The 18807-nt window shown below is 38.4% G+C and overlaps 1 protein-coding gene across 1 annotated transcript in view; it reads right to left on the minus strand.

Moving 5' to 3' along the window:
• The window catches only part of TRHR (thyrotropin-releasing hormone receptor), a 40410-nt gene extending 21964 nt beyond the window's left edge, over window positions 1-18446 (minus strand). Inside the window, exon 1 of the mRNA XM_012645314.1 lies at window positions 17517-18446. Within this exon, the coding sequence (XP_012500768.1) occupies window positions 17517-18305 (789 nt within the window). The 5' untranslated portion in view covers window positions 18306-18446. The remainder of the gene's footprint in view (window positions 1-17516) is intronic.
• Window positions 18447-18807: the final 361 nt, after the last annotated feature.

An 18807-nucleotide genomic window follows, 5' to 3' on the forward strand; every position in this document is an offset into this window, starting at 1 on the left:
TCTCAAAAAAAAAAAAAAAAAAAAAGAATTATTAGCTATATTGTTACGAAGAATTTTGGAAAAGTAAAGAGCTAAGGGGATGCTAACTCACTATGATTTATGCTGAGTTCACTTCCCATTACTAGATATTGATTGACACTATGTTAATATGTACCAAAGTCAAATGGGATTTGCCTCCAAAAGATACAAATTTCACTTTGACAGGTATTCTTGTTCTGTTCTGTCAACTGTCATATTCAATCATTTGTGGCTTCTCTGTCACTCATGAAGTTGTAGAAAGCGATTTCTCATGATACCACTCTGCATACAGATTACCAATTTGTATTTTTAGAGACAATTGAAATCAAGGATTCTCTAATATAATGAACAAAGCATTTTCTTTAGGAGATACAGAGTTAAGATTCAGGACGGAGATGCACTAGCTGCGAATTTAGTCTGCCTGTGATAAGCTTCAACTTCCCTAGTTCTGGTCATTTTGTGGAATCTAAAAATATTTATTCACTATGTATTTATCATTTATTTATTGAGCACTTATCATGCAACCAGTACCTGTACTAAGTACATAATATTTTCACAAATAAACTCTAATTAGGAATAGTTCAGTGGTCAGCAAATATTTACTATAGAGTGCCAGATAGTACATGTTTTAGCCTTTGCAGGCCATACGACCTCTTTTACAACTATTCAACTCTGCCAATGTAGTGAGAAAGTGCCCACAGCCAATACATAAATCAATGGGCATAATTTTTTCAGTTCCATTTATACTTTAATTAGGAATGCAAGCAGTAGGGCTCGATTTGGCCCATGACTGTAATTTTGCAACCCATGGAATAGTTGAACACTTTTAACAAAACAGACAAATGCATATAATCTTATATTTCAAACTACTGTTATGATTTATGACTAATTTTGCAAGTTCTTCATTCAATTATTAACAGAGCCCATGAGAAATATGGACCAAAACAATGCTGGCTCTCAGCTTGGGGAGCAAAGTTTTGATTTAAAATTTTATTTTTCTTACAACGAAATCATAATTAGCATTATCTCTCTACTAACACCTAAAAGAATATAATACTAACACTGTCCTTTTAGTAATCTTCAGAGTTCTTTTCCAGAAGACATGCACTTTTGTGGATGATTAAATCAGAAGTAGTATAGAAACAGTAGAAGAGGCACTTGCGGAAGATACATTTACAGATTGGTGGTAGTTGGCCCTCCTGGCCCTGAGCAAGCGAGTCCCTTGGTTTTTCTATCATATTCTCCTAATTTACTTCTCCATTTTACAAATGAGGGAACTCATACACCACTTACAAATGGCAAAACAAGAATTTGAACCACGCAGAAGAGTCTCATCCTATCTGTCCCTATAAAGCTAATTCTTTCTTATTCCCCAGGTGAGAAGGACTGCATAGAAATTGTCATACTTTCTCTTACAAAAAATGAAGAGAGATTAACACTGTATTTGGGTAAAGGAACATTTATCAAAAACTTCTCTTAACTACTGACCTACCCAAAGGTCCCTATTCTACCACTGGAAAAATTTTTCATTTTTGAATTAGAACATAAAATGCATTTTCTTTTAGAATAAATATTATAAAAGTTTATGAAATATAATTGAATAGTGTCACTAATGCTTTATTTTCTGCATAGAAAAGCCAAATGACTTATGTAGGCCAGCCTGGCATTTCAACATTGCATCAGCGGGAAAAATTCCGTGGAGTTTCAGGCATTGATTTATAAATGGCACTCGCTAGTGTCTACATATAGAATCGAAAGAACAACACACTCTGAAAATGGGCTATTTATTTAATATCTCTGGCTGCCCTATTTAAAATTACACCCTTCCTGTTTCAGCATTTCATTATTCCCCTTATTTGCTTGTTTTTCTCCACAAACGGATACATCATAATTTGATATAATATGTGTATTTGGTTTTTTATTCCCTGTTTCCTCCCTTGCCCTTAGAATAAAAGCTCCATGGGACAGGGATGTTCGTCTTATTTGTTCATGGCTGTGTTCCCAAAGTCTAAAACAGGGCCTGAAACATTCAAGCAGGTATTCAGTGCATTTTTGTGGAGTGAAGGCATGAATTTGTCACACATACAAGAAGAAGTTCCTTTTTTTTCTGGGCATATACATATAGCCCACTCCCTCTGTACCTCATCTCTGAGATGCTGGTACCATGGGCAAGTGCATGAGGAAGTATAGTGTTGCTATGAGAGACTTTGATTAGATGTTATGAGTAGACGTTTTGCTTTTCCCTTTTTTGAATGGGTGACCTTGAGCTTAATGTCACTAAATCTTAGACCTCTTGTCTTTAAAATTGATAGGATAAATTAAACGTATGTCACAGAGGCAAATGGGATGATGTGTGAAAATCCCTTAGCACATGCCTGGCACATATTAAGAGCTCAATGATATTACCTGTTATAACAGTTAGTAAATGACTGACACCTACACAAATGGGACAGATTATTTTCCAGGTTACGTTGTTAGGAGGAAGACCAGACAAGTAGCCTAGTGCATAATATTAACTGAGGAATCTAAGCTAGAATATTTAAACAGTGATCCTTGAACAGGGAAGCGGGGGTTACGGAGAATTGTAAAGATCACTTGGGGGAATTTCCAAAACTTTCCACACTCTCTGGAGAGTCTGCAATGCTGTGTCAGCTTCAAAATTTGTATTGAGATGCACCTCTGCTACCGAAGGGAAAATGTACAGTCCCTCAGGGATTTTGGATGAAATAAATGTTGATAACAACAAATTTACAATACATTATAAGATATAAAATTTAAAATCCTCATGATGACTGTAAACAGGGCAATACATATAAAATAATGGCTGGTTAGTGTACAAAAAAATCACTACTCATTCCAAAGCCTTTTGTGCATATAGCATTTCCCCTAGCAGTGCTATGTAAGAGTTTACCAAGATGTTTTACTTCAGAATGCAAACATTTCTATTTCTCTTTAGGGAAAATGGTTTTGTGAATTTTATCCTTGCTAATCATCATTCTTCAAGTTGTCTTCATGATAAATTATTGGCACTTTCGAAAGAATACTTTATATTCCTCTGTGGTACTAAGGAGCTTGATTTTCTAGCCTTCATTTCTGGTATTGTGTTGGGTCACTTTAGCTGAGGCACGAAGGTGACCTTACTGAATAAATAGAATTCTGATTATAATAGCTTTGCTCTGTAACTCTTTAGAAGATAGCAGCATTATATGACCGTGAGCTTGTACCTACTGATACATGTAGGTAACAGTTTGCAAAAAAATTAGCATACCTTCCTTAAAGGCTATCAAGACCTGTAATGAACGCTAAAAATTATTTGAGATGATAACTCATTCTGTCACAGCCCAGAAGTTTCTGTCTTTTGACAAACAAAGCATAATGAGGACATGAATTTTCTTTCTTCTGGTGCCTCAGTGTTTATGATTAAAAAATTTTAAAAAATCAAGTTTGCTTTTTTTACTTGTGATATATACACAGACATTTGTCTACTTTAAAACTTGTTTCGATGGGAACAACGAGGCTGGTGTGATTTAATAACCTCTCTGGATTAATTATTCTGAAGAAATGGGTGGAGTTGAGGAGGAGCCAGCAATGGAAACTGTTATTCATTAGCTTAAAAGCCACGGTCAATAACGACAGTTTTCCACCTGTCTCAATTTCGGGTCTGCGTTGGATTTTGAGTGGCTGACACAGACTCCTTGAGTTGGGAGAGCTCCCCTAAGGGATAAACAAGCATCCTGCACGATGCTGAAGTGTGAAGAGGGGTGCATTGACAGAGAAAGCCTTTCTGGTTTTTGCCTTTAGTGCTCTTGAGGGTCTCGGTGAGGCACAAAAGAACAGTGTGCTTATATATGACTGAGAAGAGTCAAGCACCCTTGATCCCTGTTTATTAAGTGTGTTTGTACCTCATGTCACCACATTCCTTTGAGGTAAAGTCAGTAGCAAAGTCAAGTCAAGAACAGTGTGCAAAATGGAGTGTGTTGCTTCTGTCTCAAGGCTAATTGCTTCTAAGTGTGTTTACAGAATTTTTTAAAGATGAAGTGGAAAGGGCCGAGATATTTAGGGGGAAGGAAAAACAGATTGTGAACATCAGCCATGTCATCTGGAAATACTGATAAGGAAAGATCTGGCTCAAGATCTTTCCTTATTGCCCAGGAGCTGGTGCTGTTCACAAGGTTTCGGAGTAAGGGATTTATTGAGGCACCTGCCTTCCACTGATTTGGAGTCAGGGTTTCCGATGGAACTTCTTGGCAAATGAATAAATCCCTGCTCTGAGGTAATGCATCACATCTGCTCCAGCCTGGCCCTTTGTCCTAAGAATCTTGCCTCAATGAACAGAATAAAGTGCTACCTAGGAAACTGTACTGGTGGTGGGTGTGTCACTCACTCCCTGCAGCTGCAAAGGAAACAACCTTGAGGACAATGCCAGCTAGCTTTGGGTCAATGAAATGACTCACCTAACTATGTTTAGTGGGGATGAGTCTCAGAATCGACCATTGGAAAGTTTAGACATCACCTGTAATTTACTACCACACTGGTTTTTTTTTCAAACATGAATCCTGTTATTATTCCACCCGTCATCTACTTCTCCCATTTCCCACAATGACCATCCATGCCTTTTCTCCCTGCCATTATCCTCATCATTCTACCTTACTAAGAAAACAGACAACAGTTTGTAAGAACTCATCACTTTCTGTCCCATAACCTAAAACTGATCTGCAACCACAATCATCCTTATCTCTTTTCCTTGTATCTTAGTCATTCCTTCTTTAATTCACCCATTTATCCATCTATTTATTGACAAACATGTATTGGATACTTTCGTGTGCCAGACATTGTGCTAGGTGCTGCAGATGGACCAGTGAGTTAGGCACAATCCCAGCTGTCAGGGGGAAGAAAGATGACCCCTTTTGTATTCCTTCTTGCCTCCTCAGGAACCATGCTCTGTCAATATTGCGTATTTCTCATGTGTCTACAAATAATTCCTTCCACTCTACTAGCTCTTTCCCATCAAGATTTAAACAGGCTCAGGTTTCTTCTATCTTAAAAAGTAAAGCAAAATAAACAAAAATACCCTGCCTTATTTCTCCGTGTCATTGTTGCATGTGCGCTCTCTCTCTCTCTATCTCTGTCTCTCTCTCTCCCTCTCTCTCTCTCATAATTAAGCTTGTTAAAACATCAGTCTATTTTTACTCTCTTTTTAGTTTTGACCTCATCCATCATTCATCAACTCCAGTCTAATACAATCTAATGTATTTCTCCCAACACTTATGGAAACTTCCCTTGCAGAGATCACCCTTGTCCCTTTTGGTGCTTTTTCAGTTCCTATCTTTACATTTTTCTATTGAACACTATTGAAATAGTCTCCTCCTTTGGTTTCTGTGACTATACTTTCTCCAGGTTTTCTCCTCCCTCTCTTACTATCCCTTCTCTGGTTATTTCACAGGCTTTCCATCCCCTTCTCCCTAGAATTGTAGCTGCTCCAAGGTTTCTTTTCTATTTCACAAAGTTTCCTCCAGTGATCGCAGCTACTCTGATACCTTCAACAAACCGCCTGTCTACTAATTGCTTCCAAATCCATATCTCTAGGCTACATGTTTATTCTAAGCTCTAAATGTATATCTCTGAGTGTAGCTGTGTGTTCTATAGATGCTTCAAATGCAACATGGGCAAAACTACACTTAACATGCTCACCCCACTAAAATCTGTTCCTCCTCCACTTATTGTCCTCATTTAGGTAAATTACACTGTCCAATTAATAATAGCAGTAGCTAACATTTATTACTTCCATGCTCCAGACACTGTCAGAGGTACTTTATACAGATTTTTGTATTAAATCCTAATATCTATTTTGTGAGATACATACTGTTATTATCATCCTTATTACAGATACACAAACTGGAGCTCAAGGCTGTAAATTAACTTGTTCACATCACATAGTCAGTGGCCAACCCTGGCTCTCACCCCAGTGGGTGAGATTCCAGAAATCGGGCTCTCAACTGTCACATGGCTTTCTCTCTCAATGGTTCAAATGAGTCACTTTTGACTCCTTTCTCTTCCACTTTCTGTACATCTACTCACACCAAGTCTATTAATCCTCTTCCAAATGGATCAATTTCTTTCTATCCTAATTGCTGTTTACCTTATGTTAGGCCTTTGCAGAATGATTCATATTATCTTGCCCATGTTGTTGCAGTCCTCTCCTAACTGATATCCTTGACTTTGGGCCAATCCTTTGTCTACATTGAAGACAGAATGGTCTTCCTCAAGCATAAATCTGATTATAACACTCTCTGCTTGCAATCAACCAATGACTTTTCATAGACTGTAGAATCTTGTCCAAATCCCTCATCTACTAAAGACCTTATTTCCTGATCCCCGCTCACTTCATTAGTCTCATGTTTTGCTGCCCAAACTTAAGGAGTTACTTGTAGTTCTCTGGAGTGATTGTGTCCTTTCTGGACTTCTGGTCTTCACCTGTATAGCTCCTACCGCATAAACCATCTTCTTTCCCTTCTTCATCTGCAAAACATCTGTTAATTCACAAGGCTCAGCTTAGAAGTCTTTGTTTCCAGAGGGCCTTTCTGATGCCCACCTCACTCCAAGCTATCTAGGTCAAGTGCCACTAATCTGTGCTTTTTACTTCGGAAACATTTATTTCTTTATGGCTTTAATTAAGTCTACTATTATTTTTTTTCTATTTTAGATTGTGAACTTCTTGTGGACAGAAACACTATTTTGTTCTTTTTGTATCCTAGTGCCTAACACAGTGCCTGACACATAATAGGTTTTTAATCAAATCATCGATGAGGAAGGAAGTACAAATCTGTCCTGAATCTGCACATCTGCTCTTTACTTTCACTATTTTCCTGTCCCATATAATAATGTGCTGGAAGGGATTGTAATAATTTGACTAGACCATGCTCATTTCCAGGATAGCACCTCCACTGTGCACTGCAATTGGCTTATAAAAATGTATTGATTTGATTGCTCTTAACTTATTCAGAGAGATGTGTAATTGATTCCTAAAGAAATCCCTGGAGTATCCATCCTAGCTCTTTATAATCTCTAGTCAAATATTTATCCTGTAAATTTCCCCCAAATCTGAACCTATTCCGATCTTCCCTGGTAAAACAGAAAATGTATCAGTGCATTCTTTTCTCCCATCCTCCATCCTCCCCTACTCAAATTTTATGTCTGCAAAGTCTTTCAAACGTTTGCCAAGTAGAATCAGTCACAAAGCTGAACTCCTGTCGGAGGAAACATGGCAGGATGTCAGTTCTGCACATTGTTAGGGGCTTGAGTCACTTGACTTTACAAATGATATTTAAAAATTCATGGGATGCTCTGCATTCATCCTGCCTCTGTCCTCTCTCACTCTCACGATGGGGCCACCTCTCTCCCTGAGTCACTTCCTTATTTTCTAAGCTAAGAGCTGTTACTTGCAGAAAATGCACTGAGTTTTCTCATAGTCATAAATCCCCATAAAACTCAAACAACAAAGGCCCAGAATGGGAGAGGCATAGGATGCTTTACTTCCTTGCAGCTACTACGTAATTACGTTCAGGGCAATTTACACAAGGAATATAGCCAAAAGTCACCAGTGTTGTTTATGAAAAGTTGCAGTATTTTCTTTTCCAAAATGTTATCTATTTTTATTTCAACTAAATATGGCTCTCAAGTGTTTTACATTATTCATCCTAATTCATGTGCATATGTATTTGGCCTTGTTTAATTTTCAGAGCTAATTTAGCTTTAAATGCATTCTGGTTCTTCTCAAGTGCCTCCGTGCAGCTCTGAAGTGTGGTGTTTGACTTCAGTGTCCAGGCCATGACTTCTGCTTTAGATAAATCCATGTTTTTACAACTGCATCTCCCCTTGCTCCCTGGCTCGCTCTTCTTTCTTTACTTTCTCTCCCAATTGGGAGCATCTACTAAAAATCTTTCTTTGGTCCTCTAGCCATGTTCTAAGAGGGCGAAATAGAACTTTTATTTCTAGCATATTCTCCCATCCTCATTTAGCCTCCTGAATGTAAACATTCTTCTAGACCTCATTTTTGTCAGTCTGTTTTTCCCTATTTCTTTTTAAATTCAACCCTGATCATACCTTCTTTCCATGATTCTAGTGATTCCTAACACTTATCTGATCCTAACTACTCACTTACAATCTCATATTTCCAGCTCCTATATACAACTCCTCACCTTAAATTAAACATTTCTGACAGTGTTTTTAATATTTCTCCCTCAACATTTCTTTCCATAATTCGACCATTTGCAGTCTCTCTAGTCATACTTGATTCTTCCATTTTCTTCATTCTTTATGCCCAGGATTTATTAGTTTAGTTATTTATCAGTATGTCCCTAGGCATGATGGGAGATATCATGGACACAAAAATAAATGGGGTAATGTTTCTGCTATTGTGGGATGCACAATCTGGTGGGAGAGACAGACATTTGAACAAATTATTAACAGCAACATGGTGAGCTGTACGGATGAAAGCACGAAGTGCTACACAGGGAAGGGAGAAACCCCAAACCCTGCCAGTGGAGGTCAGGAATGACCACTCTGAGAGGTGACCTACCAGAATGTGGATTGGAAACAGCAGGTCAAATAAGGGGCTACAGAGTACTTAAGACTCAGGGAGTCTGCATACTGGCTTGGAGCCATGATAGAGTAGAATAGTTAAGGAAACTGCCTGTGGAATGATGTGTTAGGGAACAGAGGGGAGATGAGTTTGGGAAATTAAACAGGGAGCAGATCATAAAATGTCTCAGTGTGCCAAGATAATGACTTGGGATTTCAATGTGTAAGAAATGGGAATATTGAAGGATTCCAGGCAGCAGAATGATGGTAACAAGTTTGCATTTTCAATGATTCTAGCAGCACCCTGGGAGATGCATTAAGAGGGCAATGATGAGGCAGGGGGATTGGTTAGGAAGCCTCTGCAAGAGTGGCAAGGCAGGGAGAGCAGCCTTCTCGCCTACAGTGCAGAGTTAACATGATGAGACTGCGGCAGAGGCAGTATTAATAGAAAGGGGAGGTTGAATGTGGGAGGGATTTCAGAGGAAAGAATCCAAGTGTAATGACTTGAGGACAGTAGGGAGTTTTGAAATAGGTATTTAAGGAATGAGAAGAGAAAACTGATTATCGTCCTGCAAATGGGCAGAAAGAGATCACGGAAGGCCCCTTTGGATTGGAAACTGCGAGGGTGAGGTAGCCTCTGTCTGCAGAATGTGATATTCTCTGGCATTGCTCAATAGCATGAGGGACCTGAGAAGGCAGGTGTTGGTGGTTATCTTGTGCTTGGTTTTCTGGCCTCATTGACTGCTTCTGCTGGTTTGAACGCCATCTTGTATTTCATATTGTCCTGGTGAATGCCTACGCATTCTTCAAGAGTGGTAGTGACTCTCACTCTGTTGGGTGCTTGCTCTCCAGACTTACATATAGTAAGCACCATTTTCTTGTCATCTCTTCTTTACACTGTACAGCCTTAGTTGTGTTTTCCAGCTATCTTGTATTTTACTGAAAATTCTGTAAGATAGTAACTATCATTGGTTCTTCAGAACAGTGTTTGGCATGAAATTGGTGCTCAACAAATGTTTATTGAATTAAAGAGGTACTGGATGAACAAAACCAGAAAAATGATGAAAGGATCATATTTTAGAGGGCTCTAAAAGCCAGTCAGAGAAAGTTGGAGGTATTTCTTTTTGAAAGAAGATGATGTGTGCAAATGGTTTTAGGAAAATTAGTCACATAGGGACACTCAGATGGATTTATTCTCATCTTTATATCTCTGTTCATATCATTTTCCTTCCTTGGGTTGCCATCCCTCTGCTTCTCTGTGTCTCCTAAGGTAGCTCTGCTATTGTGGAGGAGATTTTAGGGGCTCATGGGAAAGCCAACAGCTTTTTTAATAACAAAGTGAATTATAATATTATCTGAGTCTGCCATGTTTCTAAGTCAGGTTGTCCTGTTTGGAGGGGAAACCTTCCTAAAAGCTCTTATCTACTAACATAATCGCCATTTGCTGGCTAGTTGCACTTTGGTTATTTTGGAATTAAAAAAAGATTCGTTAAAAGACAAGAAAATTTTAATTAAAATCAGGGAAGGATATGGTACAAATAAACAATAATTTTTTAGGGAGCAAAATCGAGTGTTGGACCTGACTGAGCCCCTAAGTATGCATGAATGTACTCTTTCACACTTTCATCTATTATATGTTCATTATGTTTTATATATACGCATATATATTTATGTATATACATACACACACAAACACAGAAGTATGCTGGCAAATATTTAACCATCATCCTTCCACAAAAAAAAACAGAGGGCCCTGGATTGTCATAGTTGCTGATTTCCCCAGTGTAAGTACTTCGTCCATGACCAATTTTAAGCAACCAGTGTGATGGCTCTGAATGCAGTCTGGGGAGAGAGACGAACAACCTGCTCTTGCAAAGCCTGCCCTCCTTGGCTGCAACACGCCACTGTGTCCATATGCTCTTGGGAGCTTACTATGTGACAGATGCAGTGCCGAGGATACTGGGGGTACAGGGCCCTCCTCTTAAGGGTATTAGTGAGGGTGGGAAGACAGACAAGCTAACAGGTGTGATACACAAGAATTATTAAAGTATATGCCAACTATTGTAAAAACACTGGAAGAACACCTAACCTATATAGTTTAACTATATAAATATGCCTGATAAATTTAGGGAAAATTTGATGTGATGATTGGGCATTGTTTGACTTGAGACTTGAAAGATAATGGGAGTTTGCCAGAGGAAGGGTGTTCTGGCTGAGAGAACCTGGCAGGTTCAAAAACTACAAACAATTTAGAATTGCAGGAGTGTAAAATCTAGATTGGGAGAGCCATGAGAGAAGAAGCTGAAAATGTAGGAGGGGGCCAAGATCTTATTTGTTAAGCTAAGGAGTTTAACCTCTAGGCCTCAAGAACTGTGAAAATTATTTTGATAATAGCTGTGTGTTAGCGAGATCCCTTAGTCAGCAATGGGCAGGATGATTTGGAGGAGAGTGGAATGGGAGTCAGAGAGGCTGGTACGGTGTGTACTGAAATGGGGCAGTGAGAGGTGGTAAACCAGGACAATAGTGGTATGGGCGGAGAAGTCAGTCAGCCAGGAGAGTGAGAGCTAGTGCTTAGCTCTGAGTGGGGGCATAATAGGAGATAAAGGGCACTTAGAAGGACTTCTAGGTTTCTGGCCTGGGAACGTAAAATAGGAAAGAAAGGAAGAGGTATAGGTTTACAAGGGAAAATAATGGGTTAATTTTAGACATATTAGATTTCATGTAATTATGTGATGTCCAAAAATCAATTGCATGTATGCATCTGGAGATGTTTTGTCTAGTCTGGTTCAGACGTCCTTCACTGGACAATTCCCTTCCATGGCCCCACTTCAAAGATGTTAGACTCTCCCCTCCCTGAACGTACCCTGTCCTTGCCCATCTACTCCCCCCTTTCTATTGAACGGTCTTTCTTTTCTCCCCGAATTCCTCTTGCTGCTGTCAGGCATTCAGCCTGTCTTTATAGGCCCAGTTCAAGTACCAAGTACTCCATAAAGCCTTCCTTCATTTTTGCCTCTCCCCTCCCCGATGCTGTGTCCTCTATCATAGAATATAATGGTCTGTTCAGGATTATTTGTGCACATGGACAATGCTGAGCCCCTTGAAGGTAAAGAGCTTATCTTTATATATCCCTGCAGCCTCCACACCTAGGGCAGTGCTAGATGCTTTTTGGGTGTGAATAAATGTTTAATTAAATCAGGAGGATATTGACTAAGAATAACCTACTGCAAAATTTTGCCTAATGTTGGCCCAGCTTTAGATTTTTAACTTTTCCTTTTCCCTTAAATCATTGAAAAAAAAAGTAAAGGAGACTAAGAACAGAATTACAGAGCAGCTTTTATCTGGGAACTTGGGGTACCTGCATTTTGAAGAATTCAGGAGAGGCTATGTAAAGAGGTATAATGTAGTTTGTCATTTTTAAGGTTAGCTGCTTTTAAGATTGTTTGTGGGGCCAAACTGAGAATTCTGTAGGAGTGTAGGTTTTCCATTTTCATAGGCATATAGAAAAGTTTTTTTTTATTACTGTTGAAATTATGGTTCAATGCTGCAAATATAAAATTGGGAATAAACAATGTGTGTTCATCTAAACCAAAGAACACAAAACACATAAAAGCAGGGAATTATTATTTAGTCAATTTATGGGATATGTACGAAATATTTCCTTATACAGAATGTAGATTGGAAAATGGAAAGCTATTCTTTAATAAAAATAAAACAGCACACTTAGCTACCTGTGCTAAGTGACCAAAATTACACTTTCCCCCTCACAACTTAGAGATTTTTCCACTATTAAGGATGCAGTTGAATCAAGACAATTGAAACAAATAAAACAATTAAAAATGAAAGATGAGCCTATGAAAAGAGCCCCAGTAATTGTGGGAAACCTCTAATTTAGGCCTAATGCTGAAGAGATTTAGTATCATTAATTTGTCTTGTGAGGTTAATTGTTGACTAAGCTATCTGGGGAGAAGGATGATTATTGAGCAAGGGTTCTCTTAGATGAAGGTGGTGCTGGCAGTTGCTTAAGTTGTACAATTTACAGAACTTTATGTTCACGACATTCCAACATTATGCTTCTTTTTCTTTGTGTCTTAAAGGTTTTTCGTTGTTCAAGATGTCTTCTTTAAAAAGCAAATAGCCCTGGAGGCAGGAGTTGGAGGGAGGCAGGGGAGAAGAGAGAAGACATGGACTTCACCTGCCTGTCTTCATTTTCCATGGGCACATTGTATGACTGGGGAGTGCTTAAAGGAGGGTCAGGAGGGTGCCTGGGGATATAGGGATCACTAAGAAGCACAGGAGAGAGGAAAGAGTAACTGAATGGACAGATGGGAGGGGGAGCAGACATCTCATTTGATATCAGCAACGAGGTAATTTTTCCCCCATTTTATTGATGAGAAAACTGAGGCTCAGAGAAACTTACTCAATCTTAATCACTTTCTTTTACTCTGTGCTTTCTCTTTGAGAATATTGATTTCAACATTTTGTGTGAAAAGGCAAGAAACAAGATTATACATACACTTTGGCTATAATCATGTAAAAAAAGATTCAGTCAAAACATAAGAAAAGGAATATAACAAAATGATAATGATTTTGGTCTTTGAGAGGTGGGGTAAGGGGTGTCTTTTTTCTTACTCCTAATTTTCTGTGTTTTTCATAATATGCATCATTGTTTTTATATCATCTTGATCATCACCATGACCACCAATAACAACACAAGGCACATATTGGTTTAAAAAGGAAAGTTACTTTTGTTTCTTGGACTACCAACATTCCTTCTAGCATGGTGGAAGATTTTTAAGACTTTTATGGAAACAAAGACTATTTGATATTCTAAGGCTTGATTAGTCAAATAAAACCCATAATGAAAATTTTGCCATTAACTCTTGGAGCTTCTATTAGGACTATGTTACACGGTTTCCCTACCAATTGTACTGTAAGAATCAAGAAAAAGATATTAGAGTGACTCCACTGAAAATAAAACAAGTAGCCTGATTTATATAAAATATTCTGCATATCCCTGCATCCTGTGGAAAGTACACATTTGAATTGGATACATTTATTGACATTATACCCCTTTACAAAGATGTTCAGGCATTTCTGTGCTTCAAAAATAGCAAAAGATCCTGTCAATTACATAGAAATATACTGTCAATGATAGAAATATTTTATCTACAAAACGCTGAACACCTGAATTGACTGAGCTGAGGGAATCTTTAGGCACTGCATACATAGAGCTGAAATGTAACAAAGTAATAATTTCAACCATGCCTCCTTCATATCAACCAGTTATAAAAAGCAAAAGGTTTAGTCACTCAGATAATCTTTTTGTCTACACAATTACAAGTCATAAGTTTGAGTAATTTGTTTTACTGAATTTATTCAATATTTAGGTGGTTTCTTAGAATATAACTGAAACTCTGCAAAACAGGAAGAAAATATTCTGGCCTGGATTTTCTGCATAGGGGACATAAGTTAAAAACAAATAAGCAAACAAAAATCTCACTTTGTCCCTTACATTTTATTTCCTTTTTAAATGTAGTTCTTTTAGGTTATGCATATTTGACTTTAATAAGACTTGGTTAGAAAGACCTGACCCAGATGAGTATTATTAAAATGTAAATTAAACTTGCCTAAAAGAGAAAATGCAGAGAAAATATTAAAATAACAGTCCTTGGGTTATAGAAGGTGGAGGTTTGAACCTTTATTTTGGAAGCAGGTAAAGCCATATTAAAGGTCACTAATTTTGAACAAAACTGGCTGTGCTTCACCACTCTCATTCCCATTCATCAGGGCACCACTGTTCTTCCAGACTCGGAACCCAGTGCCTTACTGAATTGTCCTCCCTTCATCCTTTGTGTCTAACATGCTCACATTGCACCCTTTCTTTCTTTGAACTATCTCTGTGTTTTGCACCTTACTTTAAATTCTCCTGACAGAGGATCCTACTACCTCGTGCCTGTATCACTACCAACAACTTCCAAAGTGGTTTTCCTGCCACCAGTCTCTCGCCCTTGAGATCTGCCTCCCCCACAGTGGTCAAATTTCTCATCCCCAAACACCACTTGCAACATCGCTGCTCCCTGCTCGCCAGGCACATTCTTTGTTGCCTCTGCATTAAGTTCAAACTCTTTTCTCTGCCTAATCATTGGGATCCTCTACAGCCTCTCTCTCTCTCTCTCTCTCTCTCTCTCTCTCTCTCTCTCTCTCCCTCTCTTTCTCTCTTTCCCTCCTCTTCCCACCCTCTCCTCACGTGCACACTTCTATCGGTCTAATCTTACTTTTTGCTACTTCCCCAAATACATCATTCATTTTAGACAAACAAGTCACTGCATCCCATAAAAGTCCCACCTATGCACCCTTCCTTGCCCATCTCCAGACCCATACCGTGTCCTGTCTTTTATGTTGCATGGAATGCTCTCACTCTTGACATTTACTTTCCAAGTTAGCCTCATCTTTCCAGAGCCGTCTCAAATGCCACCTCTTCCATGAAGACTTCTCTGATCCCTGTAGCCCACAATTTTCCTTCTTTTCTCCAAACTCCCATCCCACCTGTAATCAGGACTGACTTACAGGACACGTTACTTAAGTGCACTCCTGTTGATTTATATGTCGTCCCAGGTTTCTCACGGAGGGTGTGCTGGCATTTGGAGCAGGTGCACTTCATCATCGTGCAGAACGGTCTTGCCCATTGCAGGACACTTGGCATCCCTCATCCTGGATGCTGACTGGCAATAATGTTCATGTGACAACCCCAAATGCCCTAATTATTAAAAAGTTCTTTAAAGAAGTTGCTATACAACATACACATCTGTTCAACAAATAATCTTTGTTCAAGCTGTGAGTGTATAATTTTAGGAACAAATCTGTACTCCCCTTTCAGTTGCCAACATATTAAAAAACTAGGAAGGAGCCTAGTTAACACTCAGGTGTTAATCACCACTCCACTTTAGGTATCTTTCACAAGATGTTCCATTGAGCCCTCACACTGATCCTGGATGTTGCTATTTATTTTGTTTATGGAGGAAAAAACTAAGGTTCACAGAGTTTTGCGTATTCAAGGTCGTAGAGCTTGATTGGAACCCTGGCATTCCAGCCCGGGGTTGTTTAGAACCAAATCTTTGGCTTTGTCTTCCATCACACAGCCTCTGCAAAGACAGCTTATCTGTAACAGCTTTGAAATGAGAGTGTGAACATGTAACAAAATTAGTAATTTAAAGCATATTATTAATGCTGATAGGTACTAAAGGCTATGATGGAAAGAAAAGACATTAGACCAGACAAATGATTTTTTAGAATTTATAACAAGAATATAAATTGGAGTCTAATGAATGAATTTACTCACTGCCCTTCCTTGATGCAGACATTAACCCGTGTTTGGTCTCTAATTAAGATGTACATATTCTTTACTCTCTTATTGCATTTGTTAATGTTTGTCTTGGAAGATAGTCAATAGATCTCTCTAAATTTCCATTAATCAAGTTTTGGATAAATAGATGGCCAAATGTGCCTTGTATTAGGTAGCACTACTAGATTCAAATCAAAAGAAATCTAAGAGCTGGCAGTAGTTGCTTAGGTCTTCCCTTCTATCATCCAAGTATTTTAAAAAATAAATGTTATATAAATCAAATATTACAGTATCATTTAAAACGTATATACATATATTTTTAGTTACAGTTCATTATTAATACCATGCATATCTAAAGCAGCTACATTTTTTAGTAGTTTATTTCACTGTGTGCCCACACATCCAATTAGAATTCTTCATACATCAACTCATCTAGAATTTAGGAAGTAATAGTGTGGATGATCTATCTGTAAACTTTTATAAAAGTACACTCAGTTCCTACCTGTGCACACAGAAAGAACTATATTCCCTGCAGAAAAAAACATATGAGCCAATTCAACCCATTTTAAAGAACCAGTATTGTTGATTTCAAGTTTTCTTTTTCAGCTATGGGAATAAATACTGTCCATTTATTATGTTTAACAAAGAAGGAAAAGAAACTGAAAGCTAAGCTTGTAAGTAACTTAGAACGATTACGTAAATATAGATAAATGTGTGTATGATATAAAAGCATTTTATTCCTATATTGATTATAAATCATATCTACTATAACAAAGTTGCCCTTCATTCACTACTAAAACCGCTATTCAACTGCAACCACATGGGCATTCAGGTTATCTACAAGCATAAAGGAATTTTCAGTTATGCTTAGGAAAATCAGACTAAAAAAATTTCAATTCAATTATTTTTTATAACAAGTTGTGCTTGATGGTGGCCTTTTTATTTCCCGAGCAAAGTGTGTTTTCAGCTTCTGCACGCTTGGACACTGTGTAGGGAGCTGGAGGAGAGGGTGATAGAATCTTTCCCACTAAGACTAACAAAAGTAAGTCCAGAACCTCTCTCAGTTATGTTTCAGTTGTGAGAGACTATAGAATGGCAAGAAAAGTTTCATTGTTTTACATGTCTATTCTCAAACTATCTTGTCAAATCTTTGTTGTGCAATAGAATTTTTAAAGGTAATTCTTTGTCATGCAGTAGAATTCTTCCCTACAGAAGGCAGAAATGATCCAAATATTCTGATGACATTTTCAGAGAGGCACAAACATTTTAAAGGTGGATTTCTGGAGTTTCTGTTTATATTTCCTTATATCTTCATAGCACTTCAACTGACACCTGCTGATGTGCTATCAAATTTTCCCCATCTATTTTTAGATTTTCAGTTGCTTTAGAGATGGATTTAATATGTAAAACAGAAGCTTACACTGTTTAATATGTGAAACAGAAGCTTACACTGTGAAACATTTGCGTGATTGTATTTTGATTTCACCGCCATCTAAATAGGGCAAAGTTGATCCCATCTTACAAGAAACTCTAGCTCACATTTCCTTTATTGACTTGGAGGTTCAGTTTTACTTACCTGCTTCCTTGAAGATACTGTGCTGTTGAAACATCTATTAGAGGTATTTAAATTCAAATTCTTGTTCTGATGGGTTGACTCATTTTTCCATGTCTTAGAGTTTTCTTTAGGATCTGAAGGAATGGGATTTAAGAAGAGGATTCGACCTATGAATCCATAGAGGACAGTGGCCAGGATCATTGGTACAACATAAAAGACACCAAAGTCCATTAGGTAAATAGGTGAATAGTAATTCCTGGAGATCTTGTAGCCACAGGACACCACAATAGCATCTTTGTAGGTGCTAATATTGAGATCCAGCAAAAAGAACCAGAGCATACAGTAAATGGATGTGAAACCCCAGACAAAGATGATGATCTTTTTGGCTCTGGAAAATGTGCAAAGAAACTGAGCTTTGATGGGGTGACAGATTGCTATGTACCTCTCAATGGTGAAGGCTGTTATTGAACAGGAAGATGCATTAATTCCCAAGTACTGGAGGTAAGTAATGCACAGGCATCCAACATAGCCGTAGACCCAGGAACCATAGATACTGTCCGTGATGTTGGGAAGGCCTGCAGCCACCAGGACCATGAGATCAGCTACTGCCAGACTCACCAGGTAGCAGTTTGTGGGTGTCCTCATGTGCTTGGTTCTCATGACCACCAAGACTACCATGATGTTGCCCACGATGCCCAGACCACAGATAATGAGCACAAGTAAGATGGTGACCACTTGGTATTCTAGGGCCACCACTGCTCGTGGCTGAAGCTGTGTTTGGTTCAATTCACTGATGGTCTCGTTTTCCATCTTTACTGGCTTAAAAGCTTCTCTCAGACACGCACTTCTCAAAACATCTTCTGTCCAGTGCCCACTTTTATCGCAGCGGTTCTATCCCCCTGAGAAGAGTTATAGTACACGTTCATTCACAGCGTCACCATGTCTGATCAAACCACAGTCTCAGCAAACTCTCCCTTCCTCTCCTTTCACCTCCCACTTTTTCCTCATATGTACTTCTGAAAACTTCTTTTATTGCAATTGTAGTGTAGGATGGAGTACAATGGAGTAGTTGTTTTGACCAGCTCACATTAGGAGGGACTGGTTCCCTCTTAATGGAGAAAAATATTTAAGGAAAGAGAAATAGAAAAAGCTTCCTGTTTTGAAACAGTGCCCAACTGAAAAAAAAACTAAACAATATCTGCTCACAGAAAACTAAATACTAAGAAACCTCTCGGATGCTTAAGAAAAGTATAATAAAGAAGAAAAAGGTACCAGAGTGAAAAAGCCAAGAGGCTCAATGATCAAGGTGGGT

The sequence above is a fragment of the Propithecus coquereli genome, unplaced genomic scaffold (assembly GCF_000956105.1).
Source record: "Propithecus coquereli isolate 6110/MARCELLA unplaced genomic scaffold, Pcoq_1.0 Scaffold23, whole genome shotgun sequence".
Taxonomy (NCBI): domain Eukaryota; kingdom Metazoa; phylum Chordata; class Mammalia; order Primates; family Indriidae; genus Propithecus; species Propithecus coquereli.